This window comes from Diadema setosum, chromosome 18 (genome assembly GCF_964275005.1).
Source record: "Diadema setosum chromosome 18, eeDiaSeto1, whole genome shotgun sequence".
NCBI classification, from domain to species: domain Eukaryota; kingdom Metazoa; phylum Echinodermata; class Echinoidea; order Diadematoida; family Diadematidae; genus Diadema; species Diadema setosum.
The window spans coordinates 173317-191068 of NC_092702.1; the positions used below are offsets into that span (position 1 = coordinate 173317).

The following is a 17752-nucleotide window of genomic DNA, read 5'->3' on the forward strand; positions in this document are numbered from 1 at the left end:
TCAGGCACATGACAATCTACAAATTATTTTTTTTTGTGTGTGTGCATGTGTTTAACACAAAATCAAATCAAGAAATTTATACTGCGCACAATTTGAAATGTGTTACTGTACTCTATCTGCCGTGGCCAATTTCTGGTCCAAAGTATGCATCATTGCTTTCATTCAAGTGCATTGCCAAAGTGTGCGGATGATTTTGTACATCTCTAAGCTAATGACATTACATTTGCCTGTGCATGGTGACTGCAGAAAATACAGTTGCTTCCATGGTGCTAAGATAAACACGTATTACCTTGCTATACAAACATGAACTTTGAACTTAGATGAGCTCGATTTTAAATCAGAGTTGAGGGCACTGTTTTCCAAGATAACAACCTTGCTATCAAGTTGCCTAGTCACCCCACCAGTGCAGTGAGTTTGCACTCTGACCGGTTCTTTTATCTTAGGGATGTCACAGGGGCACAATAAAGGGTGATTTTATGAAATTGTAATGTCTTGAAGGAAATCGGGTATAATTACCACTATGACTTTCCTTTACATGAGGTATTGAACTTTTTCTTGCTCTGACAACCACAGATGTAGCTCAACTGTTACATTTGTACATACATTGTAGTGTCACTCTATCTTTATGATGAGGGTTACTCTGACCCTCTCTCAAAAATAGAAACATGCTTTTGTTATCATATTCTCTGTATTAGTTCAAGTCCCCAATCCTTTGTAAATAGATTGATTAAGACTAACCTAGTATGAGTATCAGGATGATCATTATCATAACTACAGTTATAGAACTACTAAGTGTTATGATTGTTGTTTGGGGCTTGTTGGGGGAATACAGCATATTTTAATGCAGTGACCTCGATAATGATGTTTTTTATTCACTGTCATATTGTTTTGGCCATCTTGTCAATGTCATCTTCTTTCATTGCTAACACTGCAGTAAATGTTGCAGAAACTATAATCACAGTTAAGTCTAATTTCCGATTAAATCAAAATAGATTTTAATACAAAAATATGAAAAGTGTGTGTTAGCCCTGTACATGCAGGAACCTGGCAGAGTATGTACTGAATCTATTGGAAATTATAGCATCTTGGAGGCAGCAGGTTAAATACATCATGTAATGGAATCAAAGCTTTTTCTAAACTTCCCAGAGGATGTGACTTATAATGCAGAATTGATTGGACCTTGCCATGGCCAGCAGGCAGTTGCCCATACTGCATTTTCAAACAATTTAACTCACATAAGTGTATGAAGAACTGTGTGACAAGATAATGTAGATTTATGCACATACTTGTACACGCACACACACATAATGTTTTTGGAAATCAAGATGTCACAAAAATCTGTTGTACAAACACACAAAGTGAGAGAAACAAAAAATTTTTTTAGCAATCTGCATCACAATCCAAAATTAGGTTCATCTTGAATTCTTTTTTAAACAAAAATAGAGGGTCCCCTGCCAATGGTTCAACTTCATGCACTAAGCCAGGTAAGGTCATGTTTCCATCATTGTTTTACTGTAAAAGTGGATATTTTCGCGCGACTAATTTTTCGCGCTAGGCCGGGTCAGAAGAGTTTCGCGTGTTTTTAATTCCGCGGAATCAAGACATCACGCACAGGAACGTATGGCAAGCAAAAATATTCGCGTGTTTTTATTTTCGCGCTAGTTTCTGGTTGCGCGAAATGCGCGAAAATTTCAACACCGCGAAAATTTCCACTTTTACAGTAATAGGCATGTGCAGCACAGAGATTTACAGTAGCCAAGGTATTTTTTTTTTCTTCATTTTACATTTTTTGCTAATCAGTGGATGACTGCAAGTATATGATTTTTTTTTTTTTCATTGTAATCTAGGCAGTAATAATTCTTGTGTGTTAATTGACCTTATGCTTGTATTTGAACATCTTTCATTCTCTCTCTCCCTCTTTCCAGATGAGATAACTGCAAGCTTCAGGCGATTCGGCAGTCTTGTAGTAGATTGGCCACATAAAGCTGAGAGTAAATCATACTTTCCCCCTAAAGGTATGTTGTTGATTATCAGCTTTTTTTTTCTGTCAAATATACTTTATATTTTAGTCTGTTACTGAGAAGATACATCCCAACTTATGGTGATTTGTACTTGGCGCCATGTGGGAAACTGTTTCAGGCTAAATTGATTCAATTGGACAAGAATTTGACCAAAGATAAGTCAGTGTTGAGTTAAATATGCCTAATATTAGAATAATTAAAGGATAGATTGATATGCTCTCTATGATGCAGTTGTAACATTTTTTACTTGAAGGAATGGCCTCTTTTTTCAGTTGAATCATGCTTTAACCAAATTTTGCTTTGAACAGTTAATGGTAAATCACAATTTTTAAGCAAATTTTGACTTTCTCTTGAATAGATAGCTCTGCTTCTTAACAGACCATTGAATATCATGAGGAATAGAGGCAGCTTGGCCTACCAACTGTTGCTGATTGTAAGAGGCTAAATTAAAATGAAATCCAAGCTATGGGTTTTTTATGCCTCCGCCAACGAAGTGGCCGGAGGCATTATGTTTTCGGGTCGTCCGTCCGTCCGTCCGTACGTCTGTACGTCCGTCCGTCCCGTTTTGTTTTTGTCAATATCTCAAGAACCGTGTGGTGGTTTTGCATCAAACTTGGTATGAGGGTATATCCTTGGGGGATGATACTTTGTGTGGATTTTAGGGTCACAGGGTCAAAGGTCAAAGGTCACAGGTTATTTTGTGAAAAAAAAATTGAAATTTCATGTTTTTCTCCCTATCTCGCAAATGGTTCAAGGTATCTTCATGGAACTTAGTATGTATGCTTGTACCGATGGGCAGTGATTATCTAGGGAAGTTGGGGGTCATGGGTCAAAGGTCAGGGGTCAAAGGTCAAGGTCAACTCCTCAAAATATAACTACTTTCCTTATATTTATGCAATGCCTGAAGGACTTTTTTAAAACTTGATGTATGCATGTATAACCCAATATATATTCTGTGGGAAGTTTGTTGCCAAAAGGTCAAAGGTCAAAAGGTCAAAGGTCAAGTGAAAGTGCTAAATTGCACTTTTTCCTCCATATCTCAGAAGTAACTCAAGGTATTATCATGAAACTTACATATTTATGCATGTTCTACCTAACAGTGATTCTCTTTGGAACCGTGGGGTCAAAGGTCAAAGGCCAGGTTTTGATAATACTATTTTACCATTTGATACTGAAATTATACTTTTTCTCAATACCTTGAAAATTACTCAATGCATAAACTTGTAAAAGGGTCAAAAGTCAAGTGAAAATCATCAGTTCCCCCAAATACCTGCACTCTGACGTTTTAATCATTCATCCAATTGAACCTAGTTCTAGGAAAGTGAACATTCGGCACATTTGTGGCAAACCTGTCATTTTAATATTTTGCCAATTGTGTGAAACTGTCATCACACATTGTCAAGACATTGTACTATAGACCTATTAGGAGAACCATGCATTATGGCGGAGGCATACACCAGTCGCCGTAGCGACATTTCTAGTTTTTTTCTGCTAACAATCAGTAACAAGTTTTTCTTTCCACCTTTCAATACTAAATTAGTTCAATACTCTGATCCAGTCTGCATGAATTAGTTGTTACCATTCTGAGGAAATCTCCAGCTAGCTATCTAGGTGTCAGGAACAACTTTGGTTATTATTACATGCATGAAATTTGGTTAGTGAACTGGTCCGTTTCCTCAACATTATTACTATAAAACAAGAAATATTCACAAATTGGAGCCGACTGCCTTTTTCACAGCATTAAATTTTCGGGAATTGCCACTGGAAGTCGGTGCATATATTGTAGACAAGAACTTCTGCATGCATTATAATTTAGTGAATCTTGGCTTTTGCAAAATTCTGAAAATTACAATGCATGCAAAAATTTGTGGTTTTACAGTATGTCACTTAATGTCATCAAGCTCCTTTTTTTAAGGAAAAGGTTTCAAGTCATGTAAATCCATATCATTTCTTGATTTTTTTCCCCAAATAGTGTGGCATGATATATGAATCCCATTTGATGATATAACAAAGTGACTGCTGATGTTTTTCATTACAGAGAACCTTCGAAAAATTACAGTTTCTTATTATATCTGATTAATTTCAGTAAATTCACTCACATTCTGTTCATTTAAATTGTCACTTAAAGGCTGTAATGCATTTTTCAAAGTTTTGTTGGTGAGAATAAAATAATGTTTCAGACTTGTGTACAGTACCCCACCATTGATGAAGGATGTTTTACAAAGCACAGAGTCCTCACATGAACTCATTTGCCATAAAGATAATGTAACTACTGCACTGTGTAGGTCAAATTCTCACTAGACCCTTATCTTATCAGTTAGTTATTTGATCCACTGAAATCACTGCCCCCCCCCCCCAACAAAACAGGAAAGAAAGAAAGAGAGAGAGAACAAACGTGGGACTCCTGAGTTTGTGCGTTGCTATATAAGACGATTTTGTGATAATAACTCACAGCTGCAATTACCATGTCCGTAGAATATGCCTAAAAATTCATATTTCATACAGTGCAAAGTTCAAACTGACTGTAATTTGTAAAGTTTTCAGGCTCAAGAAAGAGTAAATAATATTTGCTTTTCACATGCCAACTTTTCTCTGTTGTCCATAAACCATAACATTTCCATGGTTTACTTCTTCAAACCATATGGTCTGATGTAACCGAAGTTAGCAGGACTCATTTGGGGGTACAGGATCCAAAGTTGTTCTAACAGTTCAGTTAGCCCCTATTGTAGTATAATAGAGTCATAATGTATGTAAACTCCTCTTAAAGGTAATAAATTGTTTTTGACAATATCAGTGGTGGTCCAATTGGATCTTCAAAGCATTACAGAGAAATTAACCTCAAATATACAAATGTACACATGGCTTTTTATTAGTGTATATAACCTTTATTTTCTATAAACTAAGCTCTCAAACGGGATGATTTTATTTATTTATTCATTTCCTTTTTTATATAGTTGTCAAGGCATTGCCTGAGGTATATTGTATATGCCATACATTTAGCAAGTCTAATTCTTCACGAATTGAGACTTCCCGACATTTTTGCGAGTTCATGAAATTCTTCCATCGGGATGTTTACATTGCAACTGATTGACAAATTGCCCTACATCGACATAAATAAGCACTGAATTGATCAGTGTTTTATTAGTAGCCATGATAAAAATCATGGGCGTATAATCACTCAAGCAGGATTCGAACTTATGACCTCCTGATCCGGACAGGCGTCATAGGTTCAAATCCTGCTCGACAGGAGGACGTAGGTACGAATCCTGCTCGAGTATGTATGTCCATGATTTTTATCATGGCTACTACTAAAACATTGATCAATTCCGTGCTTGTTTACGTCGATATAGGGCAATTTGTCAATCAGTTGCAATGAAAACATCTCAACGGACGAATTTCATGAATTTGAATAATTACGCAGTACCCGCTGCATACTGCAAGGATTAGAACCAACACTTGCTGTCGGGCTGAAGCTCAGTGGTCTAGTGGAGATGACGCCTGTCCGGTGATCAGGAGGTCATAGGTTCGAATCCTGCTCGAGTATGTACGCCCATGATTTTTTTTATCATGGCTACTACTAAAACACTGATCAATTCAGTGCTTATTTACGTTGATGTAGGGCAATCTGTCAACCAGTTGCAATTTTGCGAGTGGTTAAATTTGCAGGTGTGGATTACAGTGCTTACCGGGGAAATGTACGCAAGCATGCAACACTCGTGTCATGATCAGAGTTAATATTTTCCTGTGTTCTTAAATTTGCAAATTGTACCTGACTCACGAAATTCAGGAAAACAGAAACCTCTTAAAATATTCATCATATGCAGCATATACAAGATTGCATTTTAATAGGTGCATTTATGGTTGCAGTGCACGATTTTGGATACCCCACTCCATTGTTTGACTAAATCTTGTGATGATGCTTCTGTGAATTGTATGCTCTGCAACATGACTGGTCACTCCATACTTCAGTCATTGAAAGCTTTGCTACATCAACAAAGAATGTACTTAATGCACAGAGAAGTTGTTTCTCTTTTCCAATGTCCAGGTTATGCATTCCTGTTGTTCCAAGATGAGAGGTCAGTCCAAGCTCTGATAGATGCGTGCATCAAGGAAGAAGATAAGCTCTATCTCTGTGTGTCAAGCCCTACCATCAAGGATAAGCCAGTAAGTCCTAAGCTCATCTACCATATATACATGTATTTTGTATGTCATCCCACCATATTTGATGATGTACTACCGCAAGGGGTACATGCTTGTGTGCTCCTTTCGTACTGTAAAGTGACTTTGCTGAACAATTTGTGTCATTTTTTTCCCCCTCACCTTCAAATTCCATCACTTCTTTTCATTCATTCAGTTGTGACAGTACTTGTACTTGTCTCATTCCAGGGAAGTATATTCATATCTTCATCATGATTGTGATTAATTCTTTGGTGAATACACCAAAGAATATGTATAATAATATATCTGCTAGTTTTGTATACTTGACCACTTCAGCAGCTTTTCTCTTTGATTCTTTATAAGAAATGGAGTGGGTTTTTTACATGCATATGGTATGTCTCTTCTTCGTAATGGACTGATGGCTTTAAGTCTCCTCTGAAAATCTTTGCAATTTAGGATAAGGGGCTGTGAAAGGGCATTACTGCTGTGCTTAGACTTCAACCAGGGACCTTAACACATGCATGGAAGCCACACTCTTATCATAATCTTTATAACAACTTGGTCATGACAGCTCCTCAATGATATGGAATGATTTCACACTCTGTATTGTAACTAGAAATTGTAATGACAAAGTGTGCCATGTGTCTGCATGGTAGTATGTTTAATGAATGTGATTATGAAGATAATTAAATGCGTTCTTGCCAGTGATGAAGAAAACTGTGATCAAAGAAAAACCTTCATGAATTTGAATAAAGTGCATCTCCACATAAATATACATGTAGTGTTCAAATTGGCATTGCTAAATAGAGTAAACCGAGAGAAGAGAATGATGTCGTCACCTCCAAGTCTCCCATTGACCAATACTCCTATCTTTGTGCTATTTCTTATTGTAGCTCGAAATCAACAAGAATATTAAAGTTCTATCCTGGCATTAAATTATTGTAGTCTTGCTATAACCTTGAAAATATTACTTGGGGAAAAAGGGATTGTAGTTATTTAATTATTTGACTAAAAACATACATGAGGTATATATAGATAATAATAATGATAATTATTATTATTATTATTATTACTATTATTTATAATGCGCTTTTCCCACAAAGCCCAAAGCGCTTACAATCAATTCAAAACATGTACGACAGTATATGTAATTGGATAAATTGTGATATAAATAGCCCATTATAATTGTCTATGATATTTCTGTGTGGTTCACATCAATATAATACTGTATTAGATACATTGTAGGTACATTTAGATGCATATGAACTTCAATCATACTTTGAGTAAAAATGAACCATTACAAATATGAAAGGAGATAATATGAAAAGAGATAAAAAGATGAGATGAGTAGTTGTTGAGCAAAATCCCTCCAGGTCAAAGGTCACCAAACTTTATCTAAAATGACATTTTCCACTTTAACTGTATGTAATGTAATTTGTTAAAAAGATCAAAATGAAAAGACAAATACTTCCACTAAAAGGTCACATTACTTTTGCAACAAATATAAAATGCATTTCTAGGCACTACAGGTTGAATGTCCAGTGATGATGTACTTTAGTATCGTGGTAGTTTGGTCACAATTACAAAATGAATGTAAGATAGCAGTAGTTGGTCAAAGGTCACCATACTTTGGTTGCAAAAATGCCATTCTCAAGCTATGGCTTATTCTAGAACGTAATCTGCAATATTTGGTGAGAGGGCTTGAAATTAATATTTTATTCATTGCACAGAAAGAAGGGAAAGGTATAAAATCAAGATCAAAGTTCACCAAAATGTGCACAAAATGAAATTTTGTGACTATCAATTCCTTAAGGTTAAGGTTTTAATAGCAATTATGTTAGTTGATGTAATGGAGAGAAATAAAGTTGAGAATTCCAGCAGAGAAAGTTACAGCTCATGGCAGCTAGTGATTGCTTGAGAAGTGGAGATATCCTAGTTGACTGTGTGCACATGCTCTAGGTTAGAATATTGTGTACAAACCACTTCTAGAGTTGTGAGGTGATTGCTTCTAGTTTTCTAATATGTACTATATGTATGTATGTATGTATGTATGTCTTTCTATTGTGATGATCTGCTTATGTTTTCTTCCAAGTATAACTGTATCGTAAATGATAACACTGTAAATACACTTCATACATGCAGAACTTTTCTTCACATATTTGCCAAAGTTTTTAAGGTCTGGCAAATGATTTATGCTCATTTGAGTCACTGTCAACAGAGTATTCCTTGTGTTTTAGCAGAATCATCGATGAACAAATCGCGTCAAAATGGATATTATACATCTGTATGTCATAAGCTACAGATCAGCACCAAGGCACACTAAGAAACAAATATTTGAGTGACCTCGTTATTTCCACAGGTACAAATTCGTCCCTGGAACCTGGCAGACAGTGATTTTGTCTTGGATGGATCTCAGCCTCTGGATCCGAGGAAAACCATATTTGTTGGAGGTGTTCCCAGACCATTGAGAGCAGGTAAACAATTTGTTCCAGTTTCATTGAACTTGTAGCATTTGTAGGAAATAGGCTAACATTATCACTTTATCTTGAAGGACCTGGTAACATGGTAATCATGAATCAGAACAAGGGAAGGATCTCTTGGGGGGGGGGGGGGAGGGGGAGAGAGGGGAAGGTAATGTAAAACCTATCTGAAATAGTTTGATTTAAGTAACCAGTTTTCAGTCTGTTTGATGCTTTGCTAATCTTATTTCCATGAACATCAAGTATTTGATTAGCTGCCAAGAAGGATCTACCAATGCTATTCGCATAACAATTTGAGGCTTTTAACCATTTATCTGCCAATCTACGGGATATCCCGTAGTTCAAGCAAAGTCTGCAATCACCGATCTACAGGATAATATGGAGCAGAAATAACTTGGAAAATGGTACATTTATAGAGCTTTTTATAGCCTGTGAACTCTGACCTGACATGTCACAGTTCCTTGGGTCACTTCCTGTCTCTGTTGCTTGGATTGGCATTCACTTTTGAAGTTTACAACTGACAGAATAGGTTTACATCTATGTGAGATCAATCAATGCCGTACATATATGCGTACATACTTCATTGTACTTCACAATGAAGCACGACACATTTCCCCTTCAGCAAGGCACTTTGTCCACATTACTGCTCTTCCCGCGGGAGTATAAATGGGTATGTGGTAAAGTGAAAATGTTTATGTTGGTTGATCAGCATGTGTGCGCCTGTAAAATGGTGACTGGCTGGTATACTCCCCAGGGAGTGAAGAGTGGGCACTGTCTGTGCTGGTTGGAAATTATGAATCCAGTTACCAGAGTACTAGTAGTCTGTAAAGCACATTGAAATGTATAACAAACCTGAAATGCACTATATAAGAATAAACTTTTATTGTTATAATAATTTGTCCCATTCATAGGTTTATGAGAGTTAGACTACAGTAGTTCACAACTATCTATCAGGTCCCATTCAATATTCCTTTGTCTTTGGAAGCATTATACCCTATGACTTATAGTATATACCATTTCTCCAGTTTCTTCTCATACATGTAAGTGTCAGTGACATTAATTTGATGTCGAGAAAGCAGAGTTGAGTGAATTTCCTTAAAATAGCCTTTTGCACCAACAGCTTACAAACGCCATTACAGGTTGTACGTGACCGGTGGAAATGATTTAAGTTAGCAGTAAAAGAGATGGATGATATGGCTATATTTCTGCCCTTTAGTACAACTTGCCTGTTGCATCCTACGGACAACTTCATGACTCACATGTATCACAGATGGAAGAGTTATTTTGGCAGAGATCCAGATCTTCAATTGTTGGGTTATACATGTGCATGCATGAAATATTATTGTTTTCAAGTGTCTCCAGCAGAGGTTTCATTAATTTAAGTAAATACTCATGAAAAGAAGGATTCTTTATGAATGAAGCACAATTTCAAGATGATGAAGTGCTCTATTGCACACAATGTGATTGATGGAGCAGTGGCATCACAGCCACTACTGCCAACCTTCATGAAGCCAAAGAGTAGGATGACCTTAGATTTACTTTTGTCACGTTTCTGTGACAAAAGCCTACATTCTAGACAACTGCCAACACCAGCAACAAACTAAATGTTTTCACCAATTGGTACATTTGCAATGCCTTATCCTGTCAACAGTGCATATATATGCAAACTAACCAGTTGCCTAATACTGTATACAAGGGAAGGTCTCCAGGAAGACAGGTATTCTTGAGTTACCACCTATTTATTTGTTTTCCATGCATAGTATCCCATTATGTTAGAGTAAATATAGAAATGTATCAGTAAGTTAGTCTGCATGACGTATGTGAGAACTGAGGTGTTAACATGCTAAGCAAGAATGCAGCCATTTCTTGGTACAATACATCCTTAAAAACGTGCAGTAGCCATGAAGCCATGGCGTAAAAGAATAAACAGTATTTAAAGGTAGATATTCCCGGTAGTGTAGAGGGCGCTGTTGATGATACTGCCGATCACCGTTAGCATTGATACGAAGATTACCGAAGTTTAGCTGTCATCAAGAGTAAAGTGCGTAGGTGTTGCTAAGTAACATTGCCTTTGTTGTCTTCTCTGCGCATCGCGCAGTCTGTAGTAATGCCAGGGTGCGTGCATATGTGCTTGTTATTATGACATCACAAAAGAAGTTTGCTAAAGCTGTCATCCCCCTCAGCCGAATCATGAGCCGAACTGTGATCCGACCACTGACTACAGTGAATCGGACTTCTTCGGACTCGGGGAAAGTGGGCCAAAGCATAAGCGTTAAAGAGGAGTCAATAGCGTAGGTCTCTATAGGAAACTTGCGCCATGCGCCCGCGTACGCATTTGACTAAAACACCGGGACCATGCACCTTTAAAGTAGATGAGCTCATTACATCAAACTTGAAATAAAAGATGCATCAAAAAAGAAAAGAAATCAAGTCAGGGTTGCCTATACTTTTAAGGTCCACAGAATTCCAACTAAATTAGCCTTTACAATAGCTTAGCAGCTTTTTTTGCTAAATTAGCCTTTAGTCCTTTGTAATTAATCTTAGATATTATCCACCCTAACATTTTTCAGGAAATCTTTGGTTTGAGCAAAAAAAAAGGGGGGGGGGATAAATTCCACCAGTTTTCCAGAATATTATACTTGCTGAGCCCCATCTGTGGAAAAAAAAAAAACAAAAAAAAACTAAATTTTGGATGTAGCTTGAGACGTACAAAACGTATGGTGATGTCACTGTGAGAGGACATGGCAATTTGGTACCAACTTACAGCTGTATAGTCAGGTCCTAGAAATAGCATGATTGTTCACATTCACAGAATGATGTCAAAATGATGGTGAATGACATGGGTTGATTTATTACTTGCATGTATAATCTTTTATATGAATTTTAAAAACTTTCCATTCCTGTAATAGTTTGGTTAAAATTAGAATTTTTACGTGTTTTAGAGGGCATTCTTCATGAGGAAGCCGCAGGCAGACAATTCGTTGGTTAGACTTGTACCACAGCCATTTCTTGAGTTTAGCAGAAGAGTCTGGCCAGTCTTGTGTTGCACACAATGTCTTCCATACATTTGAATGTAAAAAAAAAAAAATAATAATAATAATGAAAACTTGATTGAAAGTGCAAAGGGTCATTTCATCTCGTGTTCAGTGATTCACCCTCTCTGTTCGAGCTTAATTCATTCATTTTTCAGTCAGCTTTAATATAAGCAGATTGTTTTTATTGCCGTAATGTGTGGATAGTAATATTCTTACCCTTGCATTGCACTTGTCTGTTCATCTATTCCTGCTAAATGCCTGCTTGCTGCTATATTCCTGTTGGTAGCAAAACTAGCAATAACAAGGACAAAGTAAGTTTGTATTACTTCCCTGGAGACAAATATTTACAAAGGACTTGGACAGGCGGAGTCAAGCTCACTCACACCATGTAGAGCAGCCAAGAGTATGTTGGGTCACCTGGGTAGGTACCCAGTGGGTGGAGCAGCCAAGAGCATGTTGGGTCACCTCAGTAGGTACCCAGTGGCTAAGGTATGCATACTGGCTCTGCGCTGCTTTCTATTGACAGTGAAAAACAAGGAAAGACTGTACTGTAGGCCTTGCATTTAGGATTTAAGCAAAGCACTTGTGAGCTGTTGTTTCCTAGCCATTGTTTCATGTCTTCTTGCTGTCTTCTTGCTTGTGAACTCCCGTTTTTGCCCAAATGCGTGACTCAGCTTGAGCTCTTTCTTCATCGTACTCTTGTTTATGCTGTTAGGTTTTATGTTGACATTATCACAACTCCAGATATGTGGCAATTTTTTCAGTGTCTGAATCATGACTTGCATGTAATTGATCTCATTTTGAAAAAAAAAAATGAAAAGAAAAATAGGATTTGTTGAAGCATCAAGTATGCTGGTTCAAGGCACAAGGAGAAAAGGTAATTTAAGAAGTTTAATTCAAGGTCAAGATCAAATACAAAAGGGCACCTGAATAGTAGTTTATAGAATTTCATCAAACTTTTTACATCTACAAAAACAAGCATGTGGGAATATCCACATAGAGGGGAAGGGTCTAGAAATAAATACTACTGAACTTTTATCCTAACCAATCTGAGTCTTCTAAATAGAATTATTTACTTTTTTCTACTCTTCCAAATATTTAAGCATATCATGACATTTCAGAGAATGATAAATGTATTTTTGTGATATGTGAAATACTTCATGTAACATTAAATAGCGGTAATGGTGAAATCTTTCCTGTTTCATCTAGTAAAGATTGTTAGATTTTCATAGTGCTCAATGATGTCCATAATGTCTTTTCACAAGTCTATTTTGTATGTTTGTTTGTTTTTTTACAACAGTGACAACTTTATACCAGGTATCATTTCTCTTGCTTATGATTATTGAATTCTGATCTTTACGTTTGTTAACATCGCAAGGCAGCGCATGATTTAGTTTAAACATTTATTTTCTTTTAGTCTGAAATTGATTGTATGACCACCCAGTATGACAGAATGCAGTGTACATGTAGATTAAAATTTTGATGGTACACTGTAATGATTAGGGAACCAATACTCAATTTATATCAATGTTTAGAAGTGTTTGACAAAACTTGGTGTATTTGACATTATTTCATTGATATAGATATGGATAGAATTAGAGAAGCCTAGTACTTAGTGTAGGCGTAATGTATCAAATCGTAGATTAGGAATGAAAGTAAAAAATATGATACCTGGACTTCATGTTCTAAATTGTAACTCTGAATATATCATAGCTAAATAAAACCAATTTAAGTTTGTTTTCATATAGGATAAACATCACAACTAGCTGTTGATGGGTTAGGCCAGAGTTTGGCAAATATAGTATGAAGGTCAGGGGTCAAATGCCAAGTTCATATTTCAATATTCACTTGTTCCGGACACTCTCTTCAAAAGATTTCATCATATGTGCAGTGCAGTGCTCTCAAGAATAGGGAAGCTTCACATAAAAGGAGAATCATTGGGGGCTTTTAGAGACCCTAGTCAATTTCAGTGTAGTGTTGGTCAAGAGTTACTTGAAGCATAGTGAGAGAGTATGGTTGCTACCAATGTCAGAGTCATAGGAAGTCTCAATTACCCACTTCCTTCCTTCTTGACTTAAATCCACTTGACTTTAAAATCCATTCCTACTCCCTACACTTATCTAAAGACACACTACAGCATTAGTGTTTACATTACATGTAGTATGTTCAAAATAAGAATGATGTTTATTAGTGTAGCATTATAGACCACAATGAACACAAGTTCTATCATAGAATATTCTAAAGTGAATGCTATATTCAGTTTGTTATATTTTCATTGTGATTCAAATACCAAGAAATCTTGCACTTCATAATTATCCCAATAATTAGCCCTGCGGTGACCATGAAAACAGTGGACCAAATAATTTCTAGATTTTACAATTGTATATCCCATCATTCAAAGTGCACATCAAAACAGCGTGTGCACCGCAACAGCGTGCACACCACACCTCTCTGACACGCAAGAATAAAGGGCAAAGGGAAGTGCACGCAGTGAAGTGCACTGTGTGCGCCAATTAGCGGGATATTTGTGTCTGTGTGAACAAATCTTGAACTTTGGATTATGATCATTATTGCGCTTTTTCTGTCCATGTGAACACTTGCACAAAATCTTGAGATATGGATCACAATTATTATCCCACTATTTTGTACATGTGAATGCAGCTAATGATCTGCACAGAAAACCTGATTTACTGTACAACCTGAATATACAAATTAGTTAAAATCCCAGAGTCTGAAATTCAACATTTAACACAATCACTGAAAAAGCAATTATCCAAGACTTTGACTATAATTGGCTATAGGATATGAAATAGATGGCATGCACTTTGGTATGATGTTAGGAAACTTTAGGGTGACTGGCAAAGTAACACTTACGATGTCTTTTTGATAGTATATTCAAGAAATGTTTTAGGGAATGAAAAACATTTGGTGTTGGAATAAAGAACTACAGAGAAAATCCATGAGATATACAATATCTGGATTACAAGTTCGAACAGCAGAATAACCCAACCTTAAGGTCTAGTGCTAAGATAACTTTATACATGATGCGATTCAAGAATAAGTTTTGCTGCATTGATTCAATCATGGTGAAATGATGTACAGCTGTATTTGCTTGAGTTGTGATGCACATGAGGATTATCCTGGACTACAGTTGTATGTGTATAGGTCAAGGGGTCATTAGAGATCACATACTGTACAAGCTCAAATGCAACATTCTTTATGACATTGCAACCATTTTACCAATTGTGAACAATCTTGGGTAGGAGATGCAATGGGGTATGTTGATTTTGTGTTGCTGTCCAAGGGCTTGTGCTTGGATTGAAGGTCATTAAGGTCACATGTTGAAGTTTACCAGCAAAACTCTTTGTTTTTCATATATCCATGATACTGTAATGCAGTGACTAATTGCAGCCAAACAGGATATTAGTTGTATTATGTGAACTCAAGTGTTAAATGATTCTTTTTCCCTCCGTCTGTTTGTTTGTCTGTGTCTAAGATTCATGTATGAAACTTTAAACATCATTTATGGTATCCATCTATTGTTTAATACATAACTTTTCAAAGCAAATACAGATTACAACCAAGTGCAGATCAGTGATGCATTGTGAGAACCTATATGTTATAGTGCTGATAGGGGAAGTACATATATTATAGGCCTACACCATGTATGCCATTGTCAAATTTCATGGATTATCATCTTTATAAGCTTTGATATTTCCCTTTCCCTATACATAATGACATTTTTTTTTTCAATTTTCCCCACTGTAAATGATTGAAGTAAAAAATATACTTTCCTTTTGGCAACTTGCACAGTTGAAATGTTTCTCATCTTCAACCATGCAGTTACCAAGGATACCTTTTACATTTCTTGTTCTACATTTTATTTTTAGATTTTGTTTCTTGCATCCACTATTCATTTAATGATAATTTTAATAGAACCCATTGTGGCTCATTGCACAACCCAGGGAATCTCAACTTTAAGGTCCCTGGTTCAAGACCACAGTCATCAGCGGTTGCTCTCTAAGCAAGGCACTTTGCTCTCATTGCCCAGTCCTTAAGTTACAGTATTGTTTACAGTCTTTTAGTGTTAAATGGCCATGTAAGAAAACTTCAAATGCACAAACACAAGCACATTTCACATTGAAATGCACCCTTGAAAATGCTCTGAGTGGGTGAGCACAATCTGGCAGTTGCCTTGTTTCTAATCAGCTTCCTGTCTACATGCGGAAATCTTTTTTTAAAGCCGGTGGACTTCTTTAGTGCTCAGCATGCTAAGCAGGTGAAAGTGATCCTCAAAAGAAGGATAGTGTAAGTGAGATAGTTTTGTCATTTGCTCTACAGAGGAACAGGTTAATAGTTCAACATCTAATTACAGGTTGCCAAATACCCCTCCCATCCCTCCCCCCCCCCTTTTACCCCTTCAAGTTGCAATTCTTGTCATTAGGATGACTCCTTCAACCTGTCGCCATGGAGTGTAGGATGAGATTAGTGCAGACAGTGTCTGTTCTTGTGTGTGTCTGTTCAGGATGTGCCTGAAGTGCAAACAGTTTAGCAAACGTGTATGTGGCACTCCCATTTCTAACCTTACCATGAAATAATGTTTTAGGCATCTAAAACCTGCAGTCCATACAGCTTTTATTTAAGAGAGAAGAATAAGCTGTAGGGTACTGTTAGTTTATACTCTGCAAAGGTTAGGATGTGAAAATAGATGTAAAGTATGATACTGAGCATTGCTGTATGAGTTCACATTGCACAGTTTTGCCCTTGGACACATAAAGCAATTCATTCTGGAAAAATTGTTCATGTTCAATGTAATCTATAGATGATATGACCTGTTCACATGCCTTTATTTACTTGGACCTTTTCATATTGTAATCCCATCACAAAGGACAGAGTAATGCATACTTTGAATGTCACTTCCCCCCAGAGTAATGCAAGGGCCTATTGGCTGGTCTGGAGTGTCATCCATGCAATGATTTTCTTGCCCTGAATCCTCATCTCTTTCACCTTCTGTTTTATAGGTAGAAGTACTGGGCAGTCAGTTGTTGATACTACAATGTACCACACCAGGGTTTCAAACATGAGCTTGAGTTTTTCATGACATAAACAGAAAACTGAAATAAAATGTGAAAAAAGAATAAATAGCTGATATGTCATGCTCATCATCATGAGCAGGAGTGGCTTTGGTGAGCAATGAGATGATGATTGGCAAAGAATCAGTGGTTTGTGCATGCAGTCACCTTTTAGGCCCCCTCTCCTCAAGCCATCTCACCCTCATGGCAATATTGCACGTCATCCCGACTTGCCGTGCATATGGCCTGAATATTCATTATGTGGCTCACATGTGTATCTTCTTCATAGTCATTCCTTCATACAATGTACGTCAGGCATTCTGTAGTACTGTAGGGGGATTGTGTCATTCCTCCTGTAGGCATTTTGTATGCCCTTGCCGACATCTTCCCTGGGTATCTTATTGTAGGTTAGAGTGTCTAGCTTCACATACAATGTATGGCCAACAGGTCCTATACTTCTATGCAACATATTGTAGAGTTCCAGTTTTTTTTAATGCGCCCGGATAAGTCCAAGAAGACATGACATGCATCACACATGATGACAGGCTTCTTAGTGAACAGCAGTATACTGCATATCAGAGAGACCTAGACACAATTGATTAGATCATTTACCAAGATGTGGGCAAAGATAAAGTTACTAGTAGTGCAAATTCTTGTCTGGATTTTGTTGATTTCCAAATCAGCTGCTGTATGTAGTGTCCTACTGTGGGCCTTGACACAGCAAAGTACAGTTGAACCTCTCGTATCCGGACAAGTCGGGACCGGGGCTCATCCGGATAAGGGATTTGGCCGGATACGGGAGACTCAATGCTTTATACATGTACATATACATACACATGTACTGATGTAGCTCATTGTAGTACCACATGTAGTAAAGTGTATACTGCAACCTTTTCATTGTTACATTTGGGGATGTTTCGGGATGTTGAAATGTCTGAAGGTAAGCAATTTGGAGGGAAATTTGATGCAATGTATGTTAATCATTT

The 17752-nt window shown here is 37.0% G+C and overlaps 1 protein-coding gene across 1 annotated transcript in view; it reads left to right on the forward strand.

Annotated features, from left to right (window-relative positions):
• The window catches only part of LOC140241752 (cytoplasmic polyadenylation element-binding protein 3-like), a 57621-nt gene that overhangs the window by 21073 nt on the left and 18796 nt on the right, over positions 1 to 17752 (forward strand). Inside the window, exons 4-6 of the mRNA XM_072321502.1 lie at positions 1926 to 2015; positions 6067 to 6185; positions 8539 to 8653. Coding sequence (XP_072177603.1) covers positions 1926 to 2015; positions 6067 to 6185; positions 8539 to 8653 — 324 coding nt within the window. The remainder of the gene's footprint in view (positions 1 to 1925; positions 2016 to 6066; positions 6186 to 8538; positions 8654 to 17752) is intronic.